At 45.9% G+C, this 27,500-nt stretch overlaps 1 protein-coding gene across 1 annotated transcript in view; it reads left to right on the forward strand.

The window, feature by feature from the left end:
- The window catches only part of pdlim5a (PDZ and LIM domain 5a), a 62,372-nt gene that overhangs the window by 8,894 nt on the left and 25,978 nt on the right, over positions 1 to 27,500 (forward strand). The window contains 7 exon segments of the mRNA XM_042101590.1: positions 3,809 to 3,960; positions 19,022 to 19,058; positions 19,727 to 19,813; positions 19,815 to 19,999; positions 20,001 to 20,189; positions 26,498 to 26,670; positions 27,475 to 27,500. The exon segment at positions 27,475 to 27,500 is cut by the window's right edge and continues 14 nt beyond it. Of these exon segments, the coding sequence (XP_041957524.1) occupies positions 3,809 to 3,960; positions 19,022 to 19,058; positions 19,727 to 19,813; positions 19,815 to 19,999; positions 20,001 to 20,189; positions 26,498 to 26,670; positions 27,475 to 27,500 (849 nt within the window).

Below are 27,500 nucleotides of genomic sequence, written 5' to 3' on the forward strand. Positions count from 1 at the left end.
TGCTCTCAATACAATAGAAAAGCACTTCAGAGAGTTGTGCGTACAGCACAGACCATATGCGGCTGTGACCTACCCTCCATACTGGAGTTATTTGAGGGAAGATGCATTAGGAAGGCAAAAAAAATCTTGAATGATCCTAGTCATCCCAACCATGAACTATTTGAGCTATTACCATCTGGCAAACGATATAGAAGCTTGAAAGCTCGTACCACCAGACTCCGAAGTAGTTTCTTTCACCAAGCAGTTAGATTGCTGAACTCATGCTGAAGACAACAAGGCACTTTTTTGAATCTTGAATCTAGTTAGGAGTGTAGGCCTACTGATAGAAGGAAAATATTACAGAACCGTTGGCACTGATGAACACAACACGATGTTTCTGTGATACAAACAATCCCATTCAGCACCTTTTGAGTAATTCTTCCATGAATAAGTCTTTCTCAGCTGGGAGAAACAATAGCAACAACAGCCTTCAACTATCAACCAGCAACTAGCAAAACAACAAACAGGTGATCATAGCAGGCAGGCCAGCAGGCATTACAGAAGGGCTGGCGGGGAGCACGCCTGACGGTCTGTTCAGTTTCCTTTCTCAAGCCGCTGCCTTGCCTTGCGTTTCCTCTGGAACTGCCGTACTGTACAGCTTCCTGTGCAGTCAAGCCTCCTTAATTGTTGCATTGTGTTACTGCACTATTGGACTCTTACATAGTAATGACGCATTTCTCATGGATGGCCACAGATGTCCTCCAGTAACCAGGAACGCTCCTGGACGGCGTCACCCAGCAGGAGCATGACCTCAGTCACAAGGGTGCAGGCCACAGCAGAGGGCCCACTGTCCACCAAGTGGCTTTGTTGTAGTGGAAAGATGTATTAATAGACCTACTTCACATGTGAATACATTCTACTGCATGATGCCCATGGACATCTAGTATCAGCATTTACTAATTTAGAATACACCTTATAAAGTGAGGTCAAGCCAACTTGGGACAGGTTCAAAAGAGCATCAGCATATTTTGTGTTTTCTATTATGATGTACTGCATGGCAGCTAAGATTTTTCATCATAAATATGAATACATATATAATATAAATATTTATCTCAAAACTAACCTTAAGCATGATTGCATGATATTGTCCTTGGGAGCACATCCTCACACCAGCATTACACATTTATTGGTGTACTTATGTTATCTAAATAGCAAATGAAGACATGGAGAGCTCTGGGTTGGCTGTGTCACCCATCTATACTAAAACAAGACCTTCTCTACTGGTCCTCTCTCTGGTGAAGGTGGCAAGTGAGAGGCATTTAATCAGTGATAAATGCCTGAGTGATGTTGTGTGTGATCCCACACTGTTGTCTATAAAAGGCAAAAGCCATGGAGCTCTGGTACAATCCGGCTGGGGCAGCTATTCATTAACATTTACTGCTCTTCATAAACAGAGTGAAAATACAGCTCTGAGCTCTGAGCGTAGCTGTTAAGCACAGGGATGGAGTTTAAGCACAGTGGTGGAGATAGGAGCCGGGGTGGTAGGAGTCTAGCACTCAGAAGCACTTCTGTGGAGCTTAATGCTCATCTGTTAGATGCATATAATCACTATTTGTGTAACTCCCCTGAGAAACAGAGTTTGTTGTGGGTCAGACCAATTGTGCTGCCCAGGTTGTGAGTGAGTGAATGAATGTAAGTCAAAAAAGTAAGTTAGACTCGGAAAGTTTGCCTAAATAGGTCCGTGAGTAACAGGTTTTTCTCTCCTCATCACAAAGGGCTATACTGTTTAAATGAGTCGGGGAAGCTCTGGCCAGCACACAACTCCTAATTATGTTGGAGTTTGACGTCACTCGGTAATGATTTTTGTAAGTTAGTCTAGCAGAGGACGTTCACTGTTTCCCTTTCTCTGGCCTTAATTCCTGTTTTTCTCCCCGAGAATATAATTTAGAAGATTCATAAAAAATTTAATCATTCTTGTTTTTTTACTAGCCTTTTCTGAGAGGGGAAACTATGTAAGTGTCAACTGCACACAACAGTTGAATTCTCTTAAGATGCTCTTGAACCAGATTGCTGTGATTTGATCGGACGTAGGCAGTGAGTTTTGCCAGCGCTGGGACGCGAGTCTGTTCCGCGGGGGCCGTGGAGGCCGACGTGTGAGGTAGCGGAATCAGTGGGAAGCCTGAAGTGATAGGAAACGGCCCCCCTCTGCTCTGTCTCTCCTCACAGCTCTTACTGCATTCAGACAGAAAGAGAGAGCAGGGCCTTGGATTATTCACCTCTCCTTCTCCTGCCTTACAAATGGACTTCTGCTTTTTGTGCTTCCAGAACATAATGGAACGTGTGGAAGAGCTCCCTTATAGCTGTTGGTTGGTTGCAACGTTCTCTCACAGGCCTTCTATCTCTCTCTCTCTCTGTCTCTCTCCATCACACTCAAGTTCCTTGATTAGGTCTGGCTGAGGGTTTGGGCAAATCTGCTGAAGAAACTGACAAAGTGAAGACAGGAATATTCAAAGCTCTGTGTGGAAAGGAGAGGGGGTTCAAATACTCTTTTTGACAATGTGTCACCTTGGTTACACAAACAACCACAAAGTACAACAGTTTGTATTTATCAGTGTATAGTTTACAAAGAAAATGCCTCCGAAAAAATGAGCCAACATGAGCGTAATTCATCTCTCATGGATCAATGTTTTGTAGAACACTGGTTGAAACATTTTCTTAGCTTTATTCATTTATTTATTTATTTATTTTGTTCTTCTGCAAACAGCAGTGATTGCCATCTGATAATTACTTACACATGGGAATTTTCTTTCTTTCTTTTTCTAATTTTGAGTGGAAAACCACAGCTATGGCACAAACCAGAGGACCGCAAAACAACACAGTAATATTATAGTCAAACTATTGTGCTAGAGGGTGTGAACCTTAAACTCTCTATGTTTTATGGGACAATTTTGGTTTTCAGGATCTCCCAAATGTTCTCTTGTGTCGGTAATTGCTGTTTGAAATGACTGTGGATTGTGTCTAAATAGTACAAGGAAACTTCACTTTGATGCTGACTTGTGACACTCACCACAGGATGAAATAACTAAACGGGTGTGTTGCTGCTCTGTTTTTTCCTGTGACATATGTTTGCAAGGCTGGGGGGAGTGTAGTGGGAGGCACATACAACCCTACATGTGAGAGAAATCAAAATACTTCATTATCTCCAGGATGTTTGCTTAGCACCTCGTTACCAGGCAAACGCTTCCTGCATTCACTGACAAACTCCAAGTAAGGAGAAAAAAATAGGTTTGAGCATTCCCAAACGAGGGAATTCTGTGGTAGTGATCACCCCTTCGGCAATTACGCCAGCCTAGACCTGTCAATCAGAGAGACCTTCGCCTCATGAAGGTCACGGCCTCTCTTGTGTTGTTATTACGGGCAGTCCATGAGTAAATGGCTTAATCCATAACTCAGAGATGAGGACGTTTAGGCCGTCATTTGCTGCCAGTTTCCCTTCAGGAAGTGTTTCCCTGTTTAATGACTTGTATCAGCACAAGCCTAGGCTTTTTATAGGCTCCTATGGCATCGGGGGATTAGTTTGCTGATTCCTCTCTTTGTTTCGCTTCATGTAGGACAGCTTTTAAAAAATGCCACATGTGGCAAGAATATGAAATGCCCAGTTGCACTTTCATGCAATTATGAAAATGTAGCGCTCTGTTCTTTGGGGGGGGGGGGGGGGAGCTGTTTGTATGCTGGCCTTTTTTTGTGTTTTATAGGGAAACTGATGTGGCTTGTGTGGTGTGTTGCTGCTCAGCTGAACATGTCTCTCGTCTCTCTGTGTGCGTTTCAGCTGAATGACGGCGGCAAGGCGGCGAAGGCCAAGATCTCCGTGGGCGACGTGGTGCTGTCCATCGACGGCATCACCACCGACGGCATGAACCACCTGGAGGCCCAGAACAAGATCAAGGCGTGCGCCGGCAACCTCAACCTCACGCTGCAGAAGTAAGAGCCCTATATGTGCCATGTTAAATAAACAACCCAATCAGAATCAGCTTCCTGCCACACAGGCCTGCAGTGAGCTGTCATCCAGGGTGCTTTTAGAGCTTTGGGCCTATCTGTAGATAAAGTCAACAGACCAGTCTAGTTATGGCATTGTAAAGTGTCCTCTCTCCATGTATAAACATCCCAGTTTATCACTGTGTCGTGTTGTCCTTTTAAGCCCTTTTACTGTCGGAGCATAGCAATAGCATCTCTCATAAAAAAAAGAGCAGAGAGGCTCAACTTGTGCTCCCCGACTCTGTTGATGGCATCGGCGCCATCATCTGAGCCCTGTTCCCGCCACTGTAGCATGGCTGAGGAACATCACATGCTGCTCTCTGGTGTTGACCTATCAAGTCCCATAAAGAGTGTGTGCTCCGCTCAGCACTGACAAACCCCATACTGCACGAGTCAGGGGGACAGATGGGAACTGTTAGCGTAAAAAAGTTTTTGACTCAGTGTGGCATATATGCGGTCGCTTCTTCACGCTCCTCGGCCTTTAAACTCAGGACAGCACTGAGGGGTGAAAGAGTTTGGGGTTGAATGTTAACCCAGAGCTGTCATCCCTCTTGAGCTATATGTCATGCTGGCATGGTGAAAAATGGCTAGAGAAATGCTGCAAGCAGCTTCACATCATGTTCTATGTTTATGGTTATCTGGCCCTTTTTTCTTTTTTTTTTACATTACTTTTTCTTCTTTCTCTGTGGTTACATATTAACTGACTGTGGGGGCAAAAGGTGGAAATGTATCATAGTCGTTGTCATCTTAGCTTAGTGTAAACAAATGAACTCACCCTGAGATCACCATAGACAACGCATAATCTGCGCCCAACGCCCAACGCCATGGAGGAGTATATTCCCGGCAACACTGTTTTGTGTGTGTGTAAAAAGGCACACATGTGTCTCGCATCACTTAAACAAAGACGAACGGACGTTCTCTCATAGCGCCGTTGGCGGCCATCGCGGCTGGGCTCAATAATGAAGCATTAGTGTAACGCATAAACTGAACCTTTAACTTGGAAATCTCCATGGTGGCTCATTATCTCGGAGGCGTTGTGGAGCTGATATGAAACAGTGATGCAAACGTGTTGCTGAGCAGTGCTGACCCACAGCAGTGCTTTTCCTTCGGAGGAGCACGTTACGTCATTATACAGATTTCTGCAAGCTCGGTAAACATCAAAGCTAGCAGCTCCTGCTTTGGTGCTTTGGGAATGGTTGCATTTGAACTTGATTTTAAAGGCCGTTTATATTTTTTAAAAAATGTTTTTAATTACCAGCATTGTTTTGGAGAAGTAATAAGAGTACATTTTTTCTTTATTTTATTTTCAATTATGAGTCCTTTCTCCCCCCCCCCACCCCTAAAGATATGATATGACCTACAGTGATCATTTTTGCTGTGACTGTCATGAAATCTTATCTGTAAAGACCCCCTTATCTGCTGTGGTATCAGTCACTGGTTTGGCAGGCCAGATTCCCAGAGATTGGACTACATAAAATGTGTATTCATGCAGCCAAGGAGTTTTAACAAGAGTAATTGTCCATGAAGAGCTAGGGTGTGGTCTGTAACCTAATCAAGTGAAAGAAAGAGAGAGTGAAAGAGAGAGAGAGAGAGAGAGAGAGAGAGAGAGAGAGAGAGAGAGAGAGAGGAATAGGGAGAAAAAAAGAGGGGGAACTGAAAAGTAGGTGGGGTATTGGATTTTATGGAACTTTTTTTCTGTGTCTTGAAGTGTCTGCAAAAGTCATCAAATCAGCCCTCACTGGGTTTACTCACTGGGATGGTTGGACACCACACACACACACACACACACACACACACACACACACACACACATGCTGAGATCGCTCTTGTGGTTGACCCCTCTGCTGCGGTGGTGTAAAAGCAGCAGTGTGAGTTGGCATGTCCGCACCTCAGGGGAAGTTGGCTCGTGTGTAAATGCAGGGGGTGGGAGAGGCTCCATCACAAAGCCCCATGCTGTAATTTGTGAGGCTTTCTGCCACCGAAGATGTCAAGTGTGACAAGCTGTGGAAGGTTAAGGCCAATTTACAGTAGCTCCCTCCGAAGACCTTGAGAAATCATCATGGATCCTCAGTGTGTCTTAGGTCTTAGGTGACATGACTGCCCGGCCGGTAACTACCTATCAGCACTCTCTGTGTGCCGAGGAGGAGGAAGTTTTCCTTGGATGCTGTGAGTTGTGAGCGCTGCCTTGTGTTTTCAGCTGAAATGCAAAATGCTTGGACCACATGTAGTCATTAGTCATGATTTCAATTCCTTTTATAATGTGAACGTTGTTTGTGACATGCCCACCATCTGCAATACCTTTCAGGAACATTATGTTTTCTTTCAGGCTTTCTGAACATGCATGTGGCAAGAATGCATGGAATAGAAGCCACAATTGCGTAACAAAGCATTCTTCAATTTCAGTGTTTCGCTTGAGCTGATGGAATAAAGTGGCTGGAAAAAAAACATCATGACATCTCCAGAAACTCATGTTTGATCCCTGCTCCCCAGAAGAGCTGGGTTCATTTCTCAGTCAGCGCTCTAACATGTGGTCAAGGGGGCGCTGTATGACACTTCTTATACCACATAGAATGACATTCGTCAAATCTGGGGGGAAGGGAGCAGTTAATCGGACAGGCATATGGAAAGAAAATAGAGCTTGATGTGGAGCGGGGGCAGTGGTCTGTGCGTCTGGTGTATGGCTGGAGACTAAATGAAGCAGAGCCCGGAGTGGGCCGGACGAGCAGCCGTAAGCCTGTCCACGGCCCCTGGGCCTGCTGTGAGGGGCTTCCCTGCGAGGCTTTTGATTAAATCCACCTCAACTGAATAAAGAGGATCCAGACAACTTCCATCTGTTGCCGCGATGACAATCGCTGCCCCTGCTGGCACGCTTCCAAAAAGCAAGTCTTAATGATCCCTGTGTCATGCCGTGCGCGCGTCTTTTGACATCTACAGGAAAGAGGAAGGAGGCTGAAGTCTCATCGTCTGTCATCATGCTTTACGTGTTTGTGTTGCTCTGTTGTGGCTGTAGCAAAGACAATTGGAAGGCGTTTACAGTCCAGTAAGCGAACGCTGTGTTGACAGTAGAGTGCGGCAGTGGGCTTTGCAGAACCACTCTCTCATTTTGGTCTCCCGGCGGTGGAAGATTAAAGAGACTTTTTCGGTGGTCCAGTGGAAAAAATAACAAGGCGAGAGAGAACCGCCGGTGACACAGTTTGTAATTCACTGATGGATATATGTGTATGAAAAGATATGACCAAACACTTTTCCTATATAACATGGCTCATGGATCATGCCTGAAATAACTCTTGAATAAACCTTCATGCTTTTCTAACTTTAATGGCGCCACATACTGACAGTGTTGAATGGGAATGGAGGGGACACATCCATCTTTGGTGGCACTTGCAATTGCAGCAGCTGGAGGAGATACGTTTTCTGATGTCAGTTGTGACCATCACTTGGACAGAGCCTTAGCGTTTATAGGCAGATACTTTGGTTGAATACGAGAAAAAATGTGGTTTCAATGCTGCTCCAGCTAAATAGCATACTTTAGATAATAATCCATCTCATATAATATAATAATATAATATAATAATCCCACATCATAATCCATTTTATGTCCATGCTGCATGTGGACCCAAGAAGACTCAGAGTCAGTTGTAGGTCTGGGCTCAGGCCCAGCATAGTTTAGCTTATTATAACAACTTGGAAATGTTCGTCAGCTAAATATACAATTACCGATAGTCGTCATTATACACAATTTGATTGGAGTGATTAACTTCAGCTTAAATTGGATTCATTTGAAGCGAAACTGCAGACTGGGAATTGTGTAAGCCTTTTTAAGTGTTGTCGGTGGGTTATAATTCTGTGATTAACCCCATGAAACCTTGTGCCACATATTTTGTGCTACAAGTCATTTATCTTTCCATGTGCACTACAATACTGATATTGTATGGTGAAGCAAGAAGGGCTGTTAAGACAAATGGAGGAAGTTTGTCTTTTATTAGAGAGCAACAGCTATAGCCAAATGCCTTTTGCATTCTGCTTTGAGTGGGCTGTCGACATGCCAAAGAGAGTTAGTAGATCTTTTGCTGACTGCTTGTATACATGTGCAAGGATTACAGTTCCTTAGTGATGGATCCCACCGTATTGGAAACACATGCTTCCAATGTTTTTGTTAAATAGTTTTTTTTTTTTTCAATTTTGTTTAACGTCTCTGTGGCAATCTGTAGGAGCTTTCAACAACCCACCCCCCACCCCCACCCCATCTCCACACCACCCAGCCACCCCCTTTTGGAAAACATGCTGCAGATCCTGCTGTTATTGCTCCACTTACTGGGAGATTTGGAGTAATTCCTCTTTGCTCCGCAAATCGCATTTGCTCCAAATTGCCTTATCGGAGCTGCTTCCCTCGCAGTGGCGTTCCCTGGCCAACCACAGATGGATACATCTGGAGTTTAATGAGAGAACATGTGTAATGGAAAGAATTATATCTTCTTTTCAGTTACAGTTCATTTTTATTGCCTCTCGGGCCGCAAAGCAAAGAGAGGCACTTCTTGTGTCGTTTTTACTTCTGTCGATAAGTCAGATGATATTGGTTAAGCAGCTGCGAATGCAGCAGGACGAAATAAGCAAACGAGTCTCGTTTCCCCTTCTTGTGCTCGAAATGAGATGTCAGTAAAGTTTGTTATTCTCCTTTCTTAGCAAACTCTTTGATTTAGTGACAGGGGAGATGTGTAGCAGATGTGTGTGAGAGTGTGTGAGTATGGAAGGTGCACTTGACAGGAATGGAAAGTGGGATTGTTAAGCCTTTTCACAAGTGCCACATTAAAATATATTTTTGACTTTGAGTGTGAGATTTTTGGCACTCTTAGTCATATTTCCATAGGGTTCACAAAGTCAGGGACCTACAATGGCAGATTGGGTGTTAAACATCCTGAAATGGAAGGCTTTTAAGCAAATTGAGTGCCTGGGGAAAAGGAAGGTCTTCCTGAAAGCACAAACATTTTACCTTTTAAACCTCTCTATTAGTTGTGTTCACTGCTTAGCCCTTTTTATCTCACATAAAACAGGGAACACACTAAGCATCGCATTCCGGAATTTGCCAGAAAGTTCCTGGTGCCACCGCGAGATGCTTCCTGCCCCCTTGGGTGGTGTTGTGTGTTGTTATGTGATGAGAGAGAGGCTGGCGTGTCTGCTGTGGTGTGTTTGTGGCCTGGGCGCTCTCTACGCAGATGTCTGCTGTGATAAAGTGCGGATGGCCTGGGCTAATGGCACCGCTGGGTCTCCTAAACCTGAGGCAGACCACTCAGCCCTCTCGTTAAACTGCTGCGTTACTCGCAGTCTCCTCTGAGGTAGCCAGGACCCGAGGAACGCTCACTGACGTGTGTTTATTTGTATGTCTGTGTTTTGTGTGTGTGTGTGTGTGTGAGTGTGTGTGTGTGTGTGTGTGTGACTGTGTCTACACACTTGTGAGAGACCATGAGAAAGTTAGATACCAAGCCTTACGATATCAAAACAAGGCGATTTATTCCTCCTCATTTAACCTCATTAGCAGTCCTCAATTAACCTATGGTCCTATAAATACTTATAACATTATTAGATTATACCTTCTATTTCAGTCTGTATAATTGGCCATGGTTATTCATATTTCTGAAATGTGGCGGAGCTCACCTTGGCAGCTGGCTATCCGTACTATGCGTGGATGCTGAAATGACTTCCACTCTGTGACGAATTTTATTAGTCTGCTTTCAAGTGAACCATGGGCTCTCCGTGAGGCCCTAATTGAAATGATTCAGGCTTGATAAGGGTGGAAGCTTGAGAAGAAAGGAAAGGAAAATAAGACACAAAATGAACAAACAGCCTTTTCTTGAGTCAGCTGGATTGAAAACGTGATCACAGAAACATATGGCTCGCTGCTGTCCCCCTGTTGCTATTGTCCGACGGCTATCATATGGGCGGCTGTTTAGACTGGACATACCTCTGCATTACTGCAGTCTCAGTGGAAGGAGATGAGACAAAACAGTCACAGACATGCACAGCAATGCTCTTTACAAGGAGAGGGTAAATTCTCTATGGTAGTAAAATGTAGGGAGAGGTAAATGGATGGTAACATCGCTGGGTGGTCATCGTGTGGGGAGAGCTCCTGATAATTTGTGCGTTTAGTACACCGCTGGGTCTCCTAGTAACAGTCAATGAAATAATGGCCTTTTTAGCACTTACCTGTAGATTGGTTTACTTTTGGTTGTTGATTTGCCCTCTCATGCCATGCCATATCTGTCAGTTTTGAGAGGCCATCTTGTTTGCATCAGGAAGGCTCATTGAAAAGCACATTCTCCTGATTGCTTTGTTTGTTTGTCTTGCAATTGGCAGCCGTTTTTTTCTAATGCGTGAGCTGCCCTTGGCTTGTGTTTGAGGGTAACTGGTCACGTTTCTCATGCACACACACCAACATGCACACACACATACACACACACACACCCATCAAAAGAAAGAATTTGTCTAAGTGGGGAATTACTTGTTCAACGTTTGTTTCTGTCACAGTATCAGTGCTCATATCGGTATAAGTCACTGCTTAATCAGTGTGATTACCCTGCTCCACATGAACTAGTTCCAGCGGTCTGGCTCACATCTTCTGTGGTGTGCGCTGGAGGTTTACAGCTATTTCCAGGCTAATATCTTCAAACCATGCTCAAGGTTGGGACTGGCCGCTGCAATTATTGACATTATTTATATTAACGAAGGCGTAATCGACAAATTAGACAAACAACACGCTGCGGCGTGTCTCTGTGTCCCGTCATTCACTGTGGCTGCAGAAGCTGAGAACGCATTTTTAACTGTTCTTTTTATGAGAACTTGACAACTTTTTGGAAAAAAATTCTTTTGACAACTTGACAACTATTTCTTTTTCACAGAGAAACGAGTCTGCAGATTTTGCTTAGCAGCCATTTGGGCCTCATCAAGCCAAAAGACAGGGCTGTCCATCTTAAGACCCCCCCCCTGCTGTGAGTCAAGCTTGCTCCAGTTCCATTAAATAAGAAGTGGACAGTGCTTTTACATAACTCACACTGCCATAGCCCGTCCAATTAGTGACATGCTGGTCGCCTGTGCCGTCCACACATTCGGTGATTTCAACTGAGCATGACCTGGGACTGGAAAAAGTGATTCGGCTTGCTTGGGCCCTCTGTGCTCTGATGTCACCGTGAGGCCTGTTTCCTACTAGAACAGATAATACCTTCCAAAATGGAACTCTGTTTGAAGAACCCCTTTGTCGGAGCTTAGTCATTCATCTTCTCGGAAATGGACTAAGGGGGGTGTGTTTTTATTTTAGCTGGACTGACGGACCGGTGGAAGAATGGTGGTCCTATTCGGTTCCCCTGGTCCCTGAATACCACCAAAAGAGTGTGACGCAGCCTCCGACGACTGAGGGGCTATTTAAAGATTTCCTCTTAGGGCAGTCAGAGGAAGGGTTTTGGTAGGGGGGCTGGAGGGCGCCTATCGTTAAATGCTGGCCCATCGCCGTGCTCCAGAGATTCCTCCGTGGTTGACCATTTGATCTTTTGCCACCGCTGCTCCCTATCGCCTGTGGGTACCGTGCCACCCCTTGTGCCAGGGTGCTGGCATGAGCGAGGTGACCCCAGGCCACATTAGAGTGCTTTTAAAGAAGATTAACCCGCCCCTATTTTAATCTCTGGTCTCTAAGAAAGAGAACCTTTCCGGCTGGGTTGCGTGTCTGGGAGAGCTACACCTGCAGTCTCCCCGTCAGAGGCCGGGCTGTTGTGGATTTGTCGATTAGAAAGATCCAGGGTTTTGGGCAGATGTGTGGCAGCTGCAGCTGGAGGACCTGAGTGTCTCATTATACTTTTATAACAATTGTTTCTGAGTATGTGTGTGTGTGTGTGTGTGTAGATAGTCTGATTGCCAACCCTCAGAGATACATTGGCATTAACCTCCCAGTACGTTTTAAAGTCGTTTTTCATTGTCAACATTGTAAATCCTTCGACTTTGGCTCAATCAGAGCAGCCCAATGGTTTGTGTTCTCATTATCACTGCTGCCATTTATAAGAGAATCAAACCCAAACCTTTTCATCACAGTTTCTTATAACCTTTCATGATGAACATTTTGTTTTATTTAAGCTTAAGTGAATTCACCCATTTGGCCCTAGTCAAACCTTGTGGAGGTTGTTTATTCTCTCCGTTTTGATTCGGCTGTCAGCAGAATAAACAGTGTGATGCTACCCCCTGTTCTCAAAAAGACCCCACAGCCATAACTGCCAGTTTTCTCTCGACTTCGACTCTTTCTTCCTCCAGGGAGATTTCCCTGCGCGTTGAGTTTCCTGACCTCTCTCCTTTGGCGTGCCACAGTCCCCTCTTTCATAAGCATGAGGCTGTGGTTGCCATGCTCGCTCACTCTCTCTCTCTCTCTCTCTCTCTCTCTCTCTCTCTCGCTCGCTCCTTTGTGCACTCGCCACTGTGGTTTTGTCATCAGGGCACCAGACCTGTGTATAAACGCTCCAATCATCACTGGAGCTCTTCCCCAGCTTCTGAAACCTTAAACGGTGTGTGCAGGGAGAGGAGGAGAGAGGAGGGGAGGGGAGAGGACAGAAGAGAGGAGAGGAGGGGAGAGGAGAGGAGAGAGGGGAGGAGAGGAGAGGAGAGGAGAGAGGGGAGGAGGGGAGAGGAGAGGAAAAAGGGGAGGAGGGGAGAGGAGAGAAGAGAGGAGGTGAGAGGAGAGGAGAGAGGGGGAAGAGGAGAGGAGAGAGGGGAGGAGGGGAGAGGAGAGGAGAGGAGAGGAGGGGAGAGGAGTAGTCGATTCCAGGGAACGTTCACATTTCAAATGTACCATCCAAAAATGCATGGGCTCTCTCTTTGTGAACTTAGGCTTAACCCTGAGTGAGCAAGCGAGCAAATGCCTTTGCTGGCTTTGCTGTTGAGTGCGAGGAGGCCAGTTTTGAGCTCAGGTTCAGAGCAAGGCTGCCTGTAATTGCGATATCAGAGGAGTCGTTTCGACCTGGCTGCCGTGTGGTTCCAAGTACTGATCAAGGCTTATCAATGCTGTTCTCTAGCCAGCTGTGTGGCCCCTGCTGGTTGCGGTCTTGTCTTAGGTGGGGTTATGATTAAAGGATATCAGTGGTATTTCCATGTTCACACAGAGTGCAAAAGCCAGCAGGCACCATGGATAAAAACACCAAAGCATCAAGATTAGAAAGCTGGCTTAGAGTTATTGAACACTGCATGATTTTCATCTGATTCGTCTGATCCTGCATATTGGACTGCGCACATACACACAGAGACACACAAACACACACACACACACACACACACACACACACACACACACAAAAACACTACACACACACACACACACACACACACACACGCAAAACGATAAAAAAAAACAATGAACTCTCTCCCCCTGTCTACCTCCATCCTCCTTTTTCTCACAAACAGGGAAAGAGAAATGGAGTTCTCCAAATCTGTCAAAAGGCCTGAAAGATCTAATCAAGGAAACAGAGAGGGCAGAGAGAGTGAGTGAGAGAGTGAGTCTTGGAGCGCGTGTACCCGTCTGACACACAGTCTGGCATTGCTGGTATTGTAGTTGGATAATTGCTGCACTCCGAGGCAGCGAGCGTGTTTCCCAGAGGAACTATGTGGGAATTGTAAGTGCTTTTACCATGCGGCGGTGACAGCATGCCTCCAGTACTACCTCTAATGACCAGGACATGCAGGCAGCAGGACCTTTTTTTGTATGGAAGTGTTAGTTTTAACCCCCCCACCTTCACTCCTGCACACACACACACACACACAGACACACACACACACACACACACACACCTCCCTGCTCTTTCACACCAGTAAAACAGCCCTCATATCTAATCCCTGAAATAGGAAACTTGTCAGTGTGTTTAAAAGCTCCTAAATGCCCCAGGTGCAACACGCAGCCTCCGCAGAGCGCCTGAAACTGAATAGTGGACTTGAATAATGCAAATTGACTGGGAAGGCTAAGTGGCTGTAATTACCTCCTCGCTGCCGCGGAACCGCTGGGTTAGCGAGCGCTAGCATTACACTGCCCGCTGGTATGTGCCAGACTGTTGCTCTTGGCAGAGCCCCGGTTGTGTACATATCCTTCTCCTACAAGTGCCCCTTCCTCCCCGGGCTGCAGCCGGTCGCCCAGGAGGGGACTGAGATAAACAACGTGTCTCAGTGGGGAAGGAGGGCTAACGCCAAGCTAATGATAAGGCTGTCCACACTTAGCTTATCCTTTTTGTCGTCAGCAGACAAGGTCCATCCATGTCAGAGTATGAATATGAGCAAGCTGAAGATTTCCTAGGAAGCGTAGGCTCAGAAATAAAGGCGTTTTGTTTGGATCAGAGGACTATGGTTTGGTTATAAATGGAAGATATGTAACAGTTGTAGAAAACTCAACAAGAATCAGGGTTTAAGGGGATCCATTACACTCGAGTAGGAATGCAGTAATTGCTCTTCAGTGTAGCCTGGTGTCATTTTAAGCTATTAAGTTCAACATTCTTTCAATTTGTTAAACCGTTTATGTCTTTTGAATGTAGGTCAGTTTGTATTTGTTTGTGTGTTTTACTCTGTGTCTGTGTGTGTGTGTGTGTGTGTGTGTGTGTGTGTGTGTGTGTGTGTCTGTGCATGTATCAATATATTTGTGTGTGCGTATGTCTGCTAATGTTTGTATGCGTGGGGTAGTGTCCTTCTGAGTCTACACAGGCCCTCTCCGATAGCTCCCCCAAAAGTCACTAAGGGATTAAAGTGTTTACATAATTACAAATGAGCTTGTTTAATGTCAGGCGTTTAACTGAGTCGCCTGTTTGAGCAGCCCCAGATGCTGTTGCGTCGCCCGCCCACCAGCGTCCTTTTAAAACGCTCTAAGAAGAATCCAGCCGAAGTGCCAGGTGGTCTCTCCCCGTTCCAGACGCATTCTGAGGGGACTCATCTTGCATACCTTCGCGGAGAGTCGATGGTAAAATGATCAAACTCTTTAGACCTGTGCAGAGGGGAAGAGGATGGGCTTAAGCGAGCTCAGCGTGTTCTGTCTGGGTTTTGCAGACGCGGCGGCGGTCATTTTCTGCCTGAGCCAGCTGTCAAGGGGCTGCTGAGAGAGTGACCGCCGGGGGGCTGTGTGTGCGCCTGACCTTCCCCTCGCCGGACCTTTGAGGGCCGGAGTCGGAGGCCAGGAAAAGCAGGCGGCTGGGCCGGACGGCCTCGGCACAGCTCAGCTATTTTAAGTGTTGCCGAGATAAACTCTGTGAGCCGGCCGCCAAAATAGCCCACGAATGAACTGGTCGTTTCTGACTCAGTCGGAGAGAGGGGGTGAGGAGGAAGGGCCTAATGATCCCATAATGATTGTGTGGGAACAATCCTCCCTGGGATAGTCTGTCTGTCTGCCTGTCTCACTACTTGCCTGTCTGTCTGTCTGAGTCTTCCCACTCCCACAATGTCTGTTAACCTGTGCTCCTTCACTGGCTTCACTCTGTCTGAGTAGATGTCTTATTCTCTCTCTCTCTCTCTCTCTCTCTCCCTTTCTTGATCTCTCTTTCTCTCTCTGTCTCATTCTCTCTTCTTTTTGTAACCTTTCACATGAAAAGAAACTTGGTCAGTTTTGCTCAGCTTAGGAAAAGCTTTGAAGTTTTCCTGCTCCTCTTCCTAATAAGGCTACGAGATGGACTGGAGATTGTGTCCCATGTTCTGGAACACTGGTAGCCCACTATGAGTAATGATGAGGTCCATGCAACATATAAATGACTTCATACAAGGAAGAAAGAAAAGTTGACATGGTTCAGAAGTTAAAGGACACTTATGAATATAAAGACTATCCAGAAAAAAGTCATTAGCTGGAACAAACACGCGTGTGTATAGATTCGCTTGTCTGTTTATGACTATAGACTATGACTATTTGACTTTCAAAATGGAAGGCACCCACCACTACTTTTCTTGGAGCGGTATGGTGCATTTTTGGCATGTATTTCAGTCCTGAGGGAATGCAGTGACTGGACTTGTCTGCACTTTTTGTTCATATATGGTCCATCCGAGTGGAGTGATGAACTTTAATCTACTGTATCTGGGCTACATTATTATATATATTATACACTATATTTTAGCATACTGTATGTTTTTCCATGTGTGTGTAAAACAGTTCTACTTAGTACAGAGATATCTCAATCCCTTTCCAGTAGCTGGCAGTGTAATGATGTGAATGAGTTTCTATCATTTGACTACATGATGCAAGTGGTCGAGCTATTTCTGACATGACGAATGTGCCTCAGGGCAGTTGTGATTGTCATAGCTGCTGTTAGCATCAATCAAGGCGGAATGTTCCAACCACCAGCTGTGTGAGTGAGTGGGTGAGTGAGTGAGTGAGTGAGTGAGTGGTTGTTGGACGCTACCTTGGTTATGTAAGAAGGAAAAAACTTGGAGTGTTTGTGTGTGTCAGGTGTTTAACGTCTTTCATCCAGTGTCGTTGAACATTATTGTCAAATACGAAGTGGAATGCTTCCTGATCTCTGTGTTTGTGTGTGTGTGTGTGTGTGTGTGTGTGTGTGTGTGTGTGTGTGTGTGTGTGTGTTACATGCAAGCGACTGTCTTGTAGTCATCCACATACAGTCACATGCTATTAAGCCTCATATACTTCCAGTAAACAAAATCTGGGTGCAGCCTTTAATTGCACAGTGTATAGCGGTCTGTCAGGCCTAGAAGGGGGAATCAAAGGCCTGCATTATACTGGCAAGCCTGCATGTTTGTGTGAGTTGCGCCAGTCTGGGTCTGTTTTTGAATGTGGGAATTATGCCTTTATAGCCTTGTATGAGGAAGGTGTAAAACGCAGAAAAAAAAAATCTATTAAATATTTTTATGGGCAGCTCTCTCTGAAAGGCCATTCTGTGTTCTGTGTTATTTCTCCATCAAAAGCTGCTCACAGATGCGCTCGAGCCTGCACAATTTCTCCCCCACTCATATGTATGCATGTATGTATGCACAATGTAGGACATTCTCTGGCAGAGCGGGACAAACCTCAGAAACGCCCAGGTCTGTCACTCATGCGTCCGGGGCTGCCTTCAGCACCAAGCTGCTCTCCCCCACCCCCATCCCCATTCCCGTAGTACCGTGGGCGATGAGGTCATTGGTGGTGGGAAAGAGGATCCAGCCGCCACATCCCCATCCCCATCCCGGTCCCGTTCGAGGGGTTATTGATTCAGCGTGTTATGATCCGTGGAAGCTGAGAGCGTGTCATGGCGTGGCTCCGGAGTCATTACTCTTAGCTTCCCGACGCACGTCTCCCACCTCAAACACTCCACAACGCCCCCCCCCCCCCCCCCCCCCCCCCAACCTCCTCTCCTCCCTTACCTCTAGCTAGCTGTCTCATGATATGCCTAATAAATTCGCAGATCACACAGTCAGGTAGGAGATTTATGTGTGGGAGAGGAGTGGGGGTCCGTCAGCTAGTGAGATTGCGTGTGTGCAAAGGGTATTGCTTCTGCTTATTTATATGCTGTGTAATGCCGAAGGGAGAGAGTTACGGCTCCATACGTCAGATGAGCTGCTCAGGTGTCGCCTCGCCTGGACTTTGTGAGTGTGTGTTTAAGTCTGCCCATTATTGACACAAGTGATTGAATCGTTATTGAGCTGTCACACCAGTAGCACAACGGTTAGAACATCATGTATACCTTACCAAGGTCACAGGTTCAATTTGCACTTGTAAGAGGAATGTCGTAGGTTAGGTTTGCAATTTGTACAAGGAATGATGGAAATTTAAGTATTTTCTTTGGCCTCGGGTCGACGTTGATAAATGTGTGCTGAATAAAGCCCCAGATAGCAGAAAGATGACTCAGGATTGGACCTGCTGGATTTGCGGGTCCATTCCATAGACCCCCCCCCCCCCTCTGGATCTTTGCATGATCCTTGCCCAAGTAAATATTCTATGCCCAGAAACTGAGTGGATTCCTTCTGGAAGGAGCTGGTAGCAAAACTTGGCAGAGGCGGAGGTGGAGTGATCGTTCTAGAAGCAGACAGGACGATGAGGAATGTTCTAGAAGGAGGCTTAATCTCAGAGGAATCTCCACGTGGACATTTAGAGGGGTCTCACATGGCAGCAAGGATCTCTTCAGGGCAACAGCACCAAGGGTATCAGATAGTAGAGCTTTAATGGGCCTTAAACAACTGGTAATTAATACAGTGTGTGGCCTTAAGTCCAAAGCTCGAGTTTCCTGGACCAGCAACTCTGAGCAAGTCTGTCTGGCTTACATGAAAGAAGGGCTTTGCTGCCGGTGTATAAAACACATACTGCATGTTTTCACTTTGCATTTTCTACCTGTCAATTTGAAGAAACACGGTTTCTAGAATATTTGGTAGTCTGCATAACATTACGCTGTACATTCTCCCTACCTCAGTGTGGGTCTTGGTACGGGCATTATTGCCAGACCTCAGCTTAAAATTACTGTAACCGCCAAGCTTTTTACCTGCACCATTAACTTCAGTTTGTTCAACACTTACTGTACAGTAGATAGCTGGGGAAGGTACAAATGCATATATCTAAACACATTCTAGAAACACCAACACCCTGTGTGTGTGTGTTCATTAGCTTAGCTAAAACTTTTTTTAAAACATATTTGGTTTTTGTTGCTATTTAGTTTTTTGTTAAAATAATGGCTTCAGCTGGTTCAGTCACTACTGTTGCCATGGTGTTGCTACTGTAGTAGGACACAGCAAGATCCTAAATACTTTCACAGCAATAGTCCTAAATACTTACAGTAATCATCCTGTGGTTTGTAATTGCTAATGTCAATGCATATTTAGTGTACACCAGTGAAACAACATGGATCTAAATTGCATATAGACCCACACATCAATGCATCTGTATGTCTATAAATGTTCATATGTGTGCTCATACATGCTTATTTGGGTGACTATTTGCACTCACACAGTGTCACAGCCTGTAAGAATCCTGTTATCCCATCAGAAGAATCAAAATAACCTGAAATGGCACTGACAGACTGCTTCTTTGTTTCCACAGAGCATCCAGTCTCCCCAAACCAGCTGGCGTGATAAAGGTATGGACTCTACTGTTACATTCCCACCTGCAAATGATCAGAAGCCCTTTTGAAATAGTATACAGCATACCCTATATGTATGGCATACATTCAGTGTCTGATATGAATTTCATTAAGCACAACGTGCCAACGTGCAAGAACTGACAGATCCCATAGTGGAATGAAATGTGTTGATGTGTGTTTTGTGTTATAAGTATGAAATGTATACCTGCATTGGCCTGAACCCCTTGGAGACACAGTTGTAAAGTGTGTGAAATGCTTGAAGAGTTGCATGCTGGGACAGTAGATTAACAAGACAACCATTATTTTTACCCATTTTGACATGATACATCATTTGATCACCTGAATGCTCCATATCCGACTTTTGAGTTAGACCAGACCACTGATGCTCCCTCAAACTAATTACCAGCATTTGTAATTACATTGTAAATGCATTGTTTATTTTGGCCAGTGATAAAGAGCCTCAAAGTCCAAATTTCATTTGGTCCAAGAAGTCATTCTGCAGCAGGATGTAATCCAGAGCCATTGGTTTTGCTCAGTACAATGTCAGTGGAGGGAATAAATGCTTCATTACAGCACAGAGACGTTGGAAGCATCAGTGTTGCATGTGTGTGTGCCCTGGTGTGTTGGTGTGCCATTCTCCTGCATGTTGTCCTCCTCACCTCTAGGAGGAGCCATCCGAGATCCTCAAGCCCGTCCCCATAAACCACCCGCCCCACCCCACCGACCCCCTCCGGCTCAGGCGCGGCCGCCCCAGCCTTCACCAAAAGCTCCAGGCTTTTTGGCGGTGGCCTGGTTGGTGGCGGGGAGTCGGCTAAACCCCCGGTCTGGGCACCACCTGTGGCCTCCATCCCCTCTGCCTCATCTGCCTTCACCCCCGCCACCTGTGCCCACCCTCCCCCGTCACACACCCCTCCACACACTACCCCCACCCCCATCAGTGCCAGGCCCAGCCCTGGCCGCGGCGCCCCCGCGCCCCCCTCCCCCACCCTCTCCATCCCCCTCCGTCCCCCACTCATCAGTCTACAACACGCCCATCAACCTCTACTCCGACGACAACGCCTGCGAGGTGGCCATGGGCCAGAGACGGGCACTGCTGGACGGTCAAGGGGAGCCCTTGCAGCTCAACGGGTGAGTTCCCCCCCCCCCCCTTCCCATGAACTCACCCCCCACCAATGCTCACACTCTGACATCTCCACCGTAACCCATAATTCCACAGCTCATAGCCCATCATGCCTCTCTCTCACGGAGGAGAGAGGCCCTAGCTGGTTGGTTGGTGCTCTGGCGTAGTCTCTCCCCATGCGTGAGGTTGCATGGGAGTTTCGGATGCTTGAGGACACGTTTCGTCACTGTGTTGGCATCCAGTTCTACAACAAGAGGGAGGGGGCACATAGAAACATGCATGCACACACACACACACCAAACAAAGACTGTTATTTAGCTCCTACACATTTTTTTGCTGTACATTCACTGTTCCGGAAACAAGGGAGCTCACAGGCCGACGCGATCAATGACACCATTGAGCGCTCCTTCCCCTTTACATTGGTTTGTTTTGCTTTGTGGTATCCCATGTGAAATGTTACTGTAGTGTTAACACAGAGTTGTTTTTATGGGGTAAAGGACATTGGCCTGGGGGCTGTAATGTACATAGTTGCCCTGCTACCTGTAGCTGCAAGGGATCGATGCTTCCAGAGGTATGCCACCGAAAGTGACCTACATGTTCCTATGATGTACACCTCAGAGCTCTCACTACCATACCTCAGCCTCAACAGCTTAGATAGGGAGAAATGAAAACAGTTTGCTCTGAGACAGAGTATGCGATCTCATTACCCAACCTCCCTCTCGTGGGCCCATGTCAGCCCACACAACAGTTTACTTAAAACTCTGATTTGTCAGATGAGAGACAAATCGTTAGTTTGTTTGTGGTGCGGTGCGAGTGCTCTTGGCCGACACGCACAGCTTATTTAAACACAAAAGCACAGGGGAACAACCCCACACTGGATGTGTCACGATGATGGAAATGAGTTTTTCCCGTGGAGGGAAAAAAAAAAATTCCTTAAGTCTTGGAGAGGGAGAGAGGAGAGTTACGGCTTATTTTACTACCTCGCTGTACTCCGACGCGCTTCAAATTAAAGGGCCTCTTTAGTGGAGTGCTCTCTCACACTAGTGTTTGTTTTCTGCCGAGTGCCTTTGCGCCCTAATGACACACGTCGGTATCGTCTTGCGCAAAGGAAAATGATTAATAGCGCGCGGCGCCGCATAGTGCACATGCCATCAACACACTCAGATGACGAGATGCAGGGCTGTATCTTTCTCACACTGCTGTGGTTTCTGATAACCTGGATGTACGATCTATCATACACACACACACACACAATATGCACACACTTTCACTCTATCCCTACATCTCATGTTTCCGTGCGTGTGTATGTGAATGTGTGTTTATGTGTGTGTGTGTGTGTGTTTGTGTGTGTGTGTGTGTGTGTGTGTGTGTGTGTGTGTGTGTAGGGATGTGTATGGGGGTTTCTAAGTGTGTATGTGTGTGTGTGCATGTGGGGATGTGTGTGTGGGGATGTGTATGGGGGTTTCTGAGTGTGTGTGTTTGTGTATGCATTCACGTGTCTGTGTGTGTGTGTTTATCAGTTGGAGAGGTGGCTGTAGTGAAACCCAGCACGCGAGGAGGAGTGTTTGACGTGTGTGTTTATATTTAGAGTGCCCGGGGCTTTGCTGGTATGTTGCAGTCCAATCGGGGCGGCTTTTTATGCTGCCACCCCCCCTCCCCCCTTCACTCTTATGCTGTGAAGCCTCTCCTAAAGTTAACATTGGGGCCATCATCCGTCCAAATTTCAGACGCACCTCTCCTGATTGTGTTCACTCCTCTTCACCCCTTCTCTCTGTTCCATTCTTTCTTCCCCCCATTCTGTCTGTTTTGGTAAATGGTGTGGCCGGGCTCCCCTTTCTAACAGTCACCACCACCTGGTGATATACAGCCACTGGCATTTCACACCTTTGCCTTTCCTGGCAAGGCACAGTGGAGTTGGACAAAGACATCCTGGATCCAGTTGCTGAGCCCTTGAAATGTCCTGGCTAAGCTTGAAGCTCTGAGGGTGTTGTTCTTTCTCCCTCTCTCTCTCTCTCTCTCGCTCTCTCTCTCTCTCTCTCTCTCTCTCCCCTTGGTGTGTAGACATGCGCCATGTTTTTTTCTAGAGCGGCTCTGGCTTAAATTAAGGCTCGGTGAATTTGTGCAAATTTGTGGCCCCATCGCTGTTTGTATTTAAGGGCTTTATAAATAACACTGGATGGAAATCGATTTGCGGGCGCACCGCGCTCACACCGAGCTGGGCAGAGTCAGAAACCACAGCTTTACTTGTGGGTGACGCTCTTCTCATGAGGGAAAGGGTACCCGTCAGGCAGTAATAGCAAACGCACCCCCCCCTCCATGCCCCCCCCCCCCACCCTCCATGCCCCCCCCCCCCCCCCCCCCCCTCCCTTCTTTGTGTGTGAGGAGGAATCTTCATGGCCTTTGACTGTTAGTGAGCCTTAATGTCATGCAGCTGTTGAACTTAAGTGGTAGACTGTAAAAATGTAATATATACTCTTCATTGGGATGCGAGAACGGCTCTGTAGGGACATGCCACACTGTCAGGTCATATTTAATAGGTTTAAAGTGCTGTGGTCAGGCACCCGGTCAAATCGCACAGCAGCCAGGGGAAAACGGTTAGGCCCTGAGGTGAGTTTGATCTGACAATCGGGTCATGGAGAACACGGATAAACCGTTGCACTTCACACTTGCTAGCGGGGATGACACCGGAGCCGGCTCAGGCACCTGTCTGTCTCCATGACAGCGCAGTGCTTTTCCTCCTCCCATTACTTTGGGGACTGGGAAGAGGTGCACCCTGAGGTCTGGATGAATTCAGGAGACAGAGGAGCCTAATTGGAAACAAATGATGCTCGATCACTTTGTACGCCCCCCCCCCCCCCCCTCTCTCTCTTGCTCTTTGATTTGCAGATGTGATGGAAATGGGGGCACCTCTTGCTCTCTTATCAAAAGATCTCTCCCCACCCCCCCTCTTCCTTGGGAAATGTATTCTCACGATTCCAGAAAAAGGGATCTGCCAGATGACCTCTGTTCCCTGCTCCCCCCTGCTCTCCTTGGGGAGGGAAATGCTGTTGGCCTTTTGACCATAATGAGATGCTGGCCACTCCTGTGTTTCCTTATAATTCATTGGATGTGTCGTCCGTTTGGGCTCTGGGGGAGCGAGACTCGTCTCGTTCGGTGAGTCTCCTCCCAGCTCCACCCACATTTTTAACCCCCGGGGTCCCGCTCAGCCAGCGTGGCATGAAGCATGTGTGGAGAACAGCAGCACACATTTCATGTGTCACCCCCCTGCTGCTTTTACCAGAAAGCCACCTCTGGGGGACCTTTGGTTGACCCCTGGACCCGTGTAAACGACACACAACACACAACACACACACACACATGCACACACACACACACACACACACACACACACACACACACACACACACACACACACACACTACACACTTGGTGCATGCTCATGTTAAAGATGCAGATCAGATGTGCAGTCATAGCTGGAACATCAGGTACGGTCTCTCTGCATGTGCATGTGCTCTCTGCATGCGTGTGTGTGTGTGTGTGTGTGTGTGTGTGTGTGTGTGTGTGTGTGTGTGTGTGTGTTTGTGTGTTTGTTTCAGTCTCCAAGGGGCTTTATGGTGACACTGATATGACAGCCCGCTGTTATCTGTTACGAAACTGTCACCTTTCTCACTGTCACTTTGCAACATCTGTCTCTGAACATCTGTCTCTGAATTCATCTCTTTCTTCTCCTTTTTGCTTTCAATCCCGTAGGAGGCTGCAGTGACAAAGTTAGTATTGCGAGCATGCAAATGTCTCTTCTGTGACGTCAGTGTTGTGTGTGGTGGTGTACTGTGTGTTCTAATAAACAGTGGGCCTAATTGATCGTCATTGCACATGAAGGTCAGGAGGAGGTCTGTCTCAGGTGACTGCAGACTTGTGAGATTCATGTTGCGCTAAGGAGCCTGTCTGAGCCATTTACCCTCTGATATTGTGCTGTTAGTATTAGGATTTGAGCGCTCATATGAACACTAATGCACACTCCTACACACACACACACACACACACACACACACACACACACACACACACACACACACACACACACACACACACACACACACACACACACACACACACATTCATGCACATGCATCCACAGACACACACACTCACAGAACTACAAGAACACTCACACACACACACACACACACTCATGCATCCACAGACACACACACACATTCACAGACATACAAGAACATACACACACACACACACACACACACACACACACACACACACACACACACTCATGCACAAAGGCCAAACCAACTTGGCTAATTTATTGACAGCTGATCAGCATATCTCCTGTCGTCACCTGACAGAGAGTGTGTGGCGCTGGACGTGGTGAGTGTGGGGGGGGGGGGGGGGGGGGGGTTCCTTTGGAATGTTCCGAATGCCAACTTCCTCCCTCCTGCATTTCATTTCCCATGGTTCCCAGGACTCTGCTATCAGATACAGCAGCATATATGTGGTATACTCCACTTCAGACTGTCACATTACAGCTGGAAAACATGGAAAACATAGAATGAGAAGAGAAGTTGCTCAATGGCTGCTTTCTCTGTGGCTATTTTGTGTTTATCTCAATATATTTATTTTGATTCACAAAAACACAAATTTTTGGGCAGAGATAGGAAGGCCAACTGCAATTTAGAGAATATACAATAGTATGAAATAGTATTAGTATACTGGTTGGATTGTAGAGTGCATATTATTATCATTAGTTTTCCACATGCTGAGAGTGTATTGTGAGTTAATCAGTTTAGTTTTTTCAAGTGCTTAAGCTTAAACAATATAGTCCTGAATAATATGTAAAAAAAACCTGCCTTAAAGGGTGTTAAAAATCTCTCTGTGGAAGTGTTTGGGCTTTTGGCAATTGTGTCTGTTGTTTACCAAGAACTGCCACTATGCATAACCTTTCACGTAATGTGAAACAGAAATCTGAGAGGCTGATTCAACAAGATTGAGCTGTGGCTTGGTGCTTGAGCTGATATACAATAGGTGCAACACTTAGAGGTATACACGTCAGCAGGGATAAAGAGCGCAGCAGCTGTTCTCTGAAGTGGCTCAATGGCTAATCAGAGAGACTTACTTTAGAGAGCAAACAGCGCACTCATGTGGCCAGAGAAGGAAATACTAAAGTTGTTTGTTTTTAGAAAAAAAAAGTCATGCATAATAGCATTTTTGGTCATAGTAATTGTCTTGAGTTGGAAATATGACCTTGATTACATGGTACCTTGGTTACAAACAACTAATACATAATGATAATTTAGTTAGAAGCTAAACATGTTGGTGGATTGTACTAACAGTGTTTTCTACAGTTTGAGTTTTACAGTATACATAGTTCAGTGTTATATTTCCCTGAAGTCTAAAAATATTTCATTCAAATTTGTTTGTGTGTGCTTGTCTTTTTTCTCCATAAAACAATCCATTAGTGGACCCCAGAGTATCTTAAAGTAAGTAAATTGCCTTGGCAGATTTGTGAACATTTATTGTAGTCTGATATTCGTTTTCACTTATCTATGATGGTCGATATGGCCCTTATACTCATTTGTCCAATTTGCTGTCACTTTTACCCTCTAGAAAAGCTCCCTCCACAAGGTAAACAGGGAAAATATATTGAAATGTAGCAAAACTTTTTTCTGCTAACTGTGTGTGTTAGTAGCAGTGTATTCACCACACTCATTTACATTCACACCATGCTGAGTGTGGTAGTATTTCACTAATGCTGTTTTTCCTTAAAGAACAACAAAATACGTAACTGCTGTCATGGCACAACTAAGAAAGATCCTAATGTCTAACTCTAACCCATACTTTTGTTGAGGCAATTCCACAGTTGTGTGATTGTGATGAGTGACAGCACTCAGCATATATATTTAAGAAGTGTCTGCTAAATGTAATGTAATAATATAGAACGGAAACAATTTTATTTTTCATAACAGTAGCTATGTTTCCTCCTAGCTTCACAGTGATGTGTATTCCACTCGTTTGTAACAAATTACAAGTTTCTCTCAAAGTTGTTGGTTTGCCATTATGTTTAACTCAAATCTAATTATGCACAATTAATTATTATTACATAAATATAATTAACTTATGTATGTTTGGCGTTCATCATGGAGCATACACAATGTAATCCTCCCATTTCAAGTTGATCTGTTTTTTTGGTTTGTTTTGCATGAGTGAAACTTACATAATGTCCTTGATGTTATGTCTTATAATGAAGGGCCTCTGAATGATGTGCCTGTGGTCTGACGGTTGTCTTTGTGTGCTGCCCATGCAGAGTCCCCAGAAGGCCGATCATCGAGACGGATATCGGATTCTACCACGTCCCCTCTCACAGTGACGCCAGCAGGAAACGCATCATGGAGGACACTGAGGACTGGCGTCCACGCACGGGCACCTCGCAGTCCCGCTCCTTCCGCATCCTCGCCCAGATCACCGGCACAGAGAACGGTGAGAGCCTCACCATCCAGAGGCCAGCAAAGGGCCCGTCCCTTCCCCTGTCTGCATTGCATGCTCTGATACAGGCCCAAGCCTTTTGAGACATTAGACTTCCAAATCTCTAGGAATCTGCATGAGAATTAGGAAATTCATTGGGAGTATGCATGAAGTTGTAACATTTAGTTCCGTCTGGAAGTATATAATGTGACAAAGGCCAAAGGCCTCTAGAAATAGTAGAAATAAGGAAAGAGATTTTTATTTTTCACTTGTCTGTAGTAGGTAGTTAGTTGCAAGCACAATTTACTATACGTGTCTGTAGTATTCTGACGTCTCTGAAATGTTTTGGCAGCTGAATTGGAGCTACTTGATGATAGTCCTCTAAGTCATGTTGTACAGAAATAGACTAGAGACTACAGTCACTACTGTCTTAGTGTGCCACCTCACACTGTTTTACTGCATCCTTAGTGTGACCTTAGAGTACCTCACAGCAGATGTGGGATGGTAGCAGAGAGAGAGAGAGAGAGAGAGAGAGAGAGAGAGAGAGAGAGAGAGAGAGAGAGAGAGAGAGAGAGAGAGCAGTGTGCACGGCCTCTGTTTTCCTCTGTTTTGGTAAAGTGCTGCTGTGTTAGCGTTGGACAGATGAGCGATTCAGGCTCTTGACATGCCGTTCTGTTTTGCAGTAGCAGCTCTTGGGCACGCAGCCTGTTGCAACATTTCAGTGAAAAGAGGGGAAAAAATTATATTTTTTCTTTTCTTTTTTCTTTGTTTTTTTTTTCCTTCTAAAAACCAAATTGCATTTTGCGTTTCCCCCCTCAGAGCCAACACAGGAGGCTGTGGACGCT

The sequence above is a fragment of the Alosa sapidissima genome, chromosome 8, assembly GCF_018492685.1.
Source record: "Alosa sapidissima isolate fAloSap1 chromosome 8, fAloSap1.pri, whole genome shotgun sequence".
In the NCBI taxonomy this organism is placed as follows: Eukaryota; Metazoa; Chordata; class Actinopteri; order Clupeiformes; family Clupeidae; genus Alosa; species Alosa sapidissima.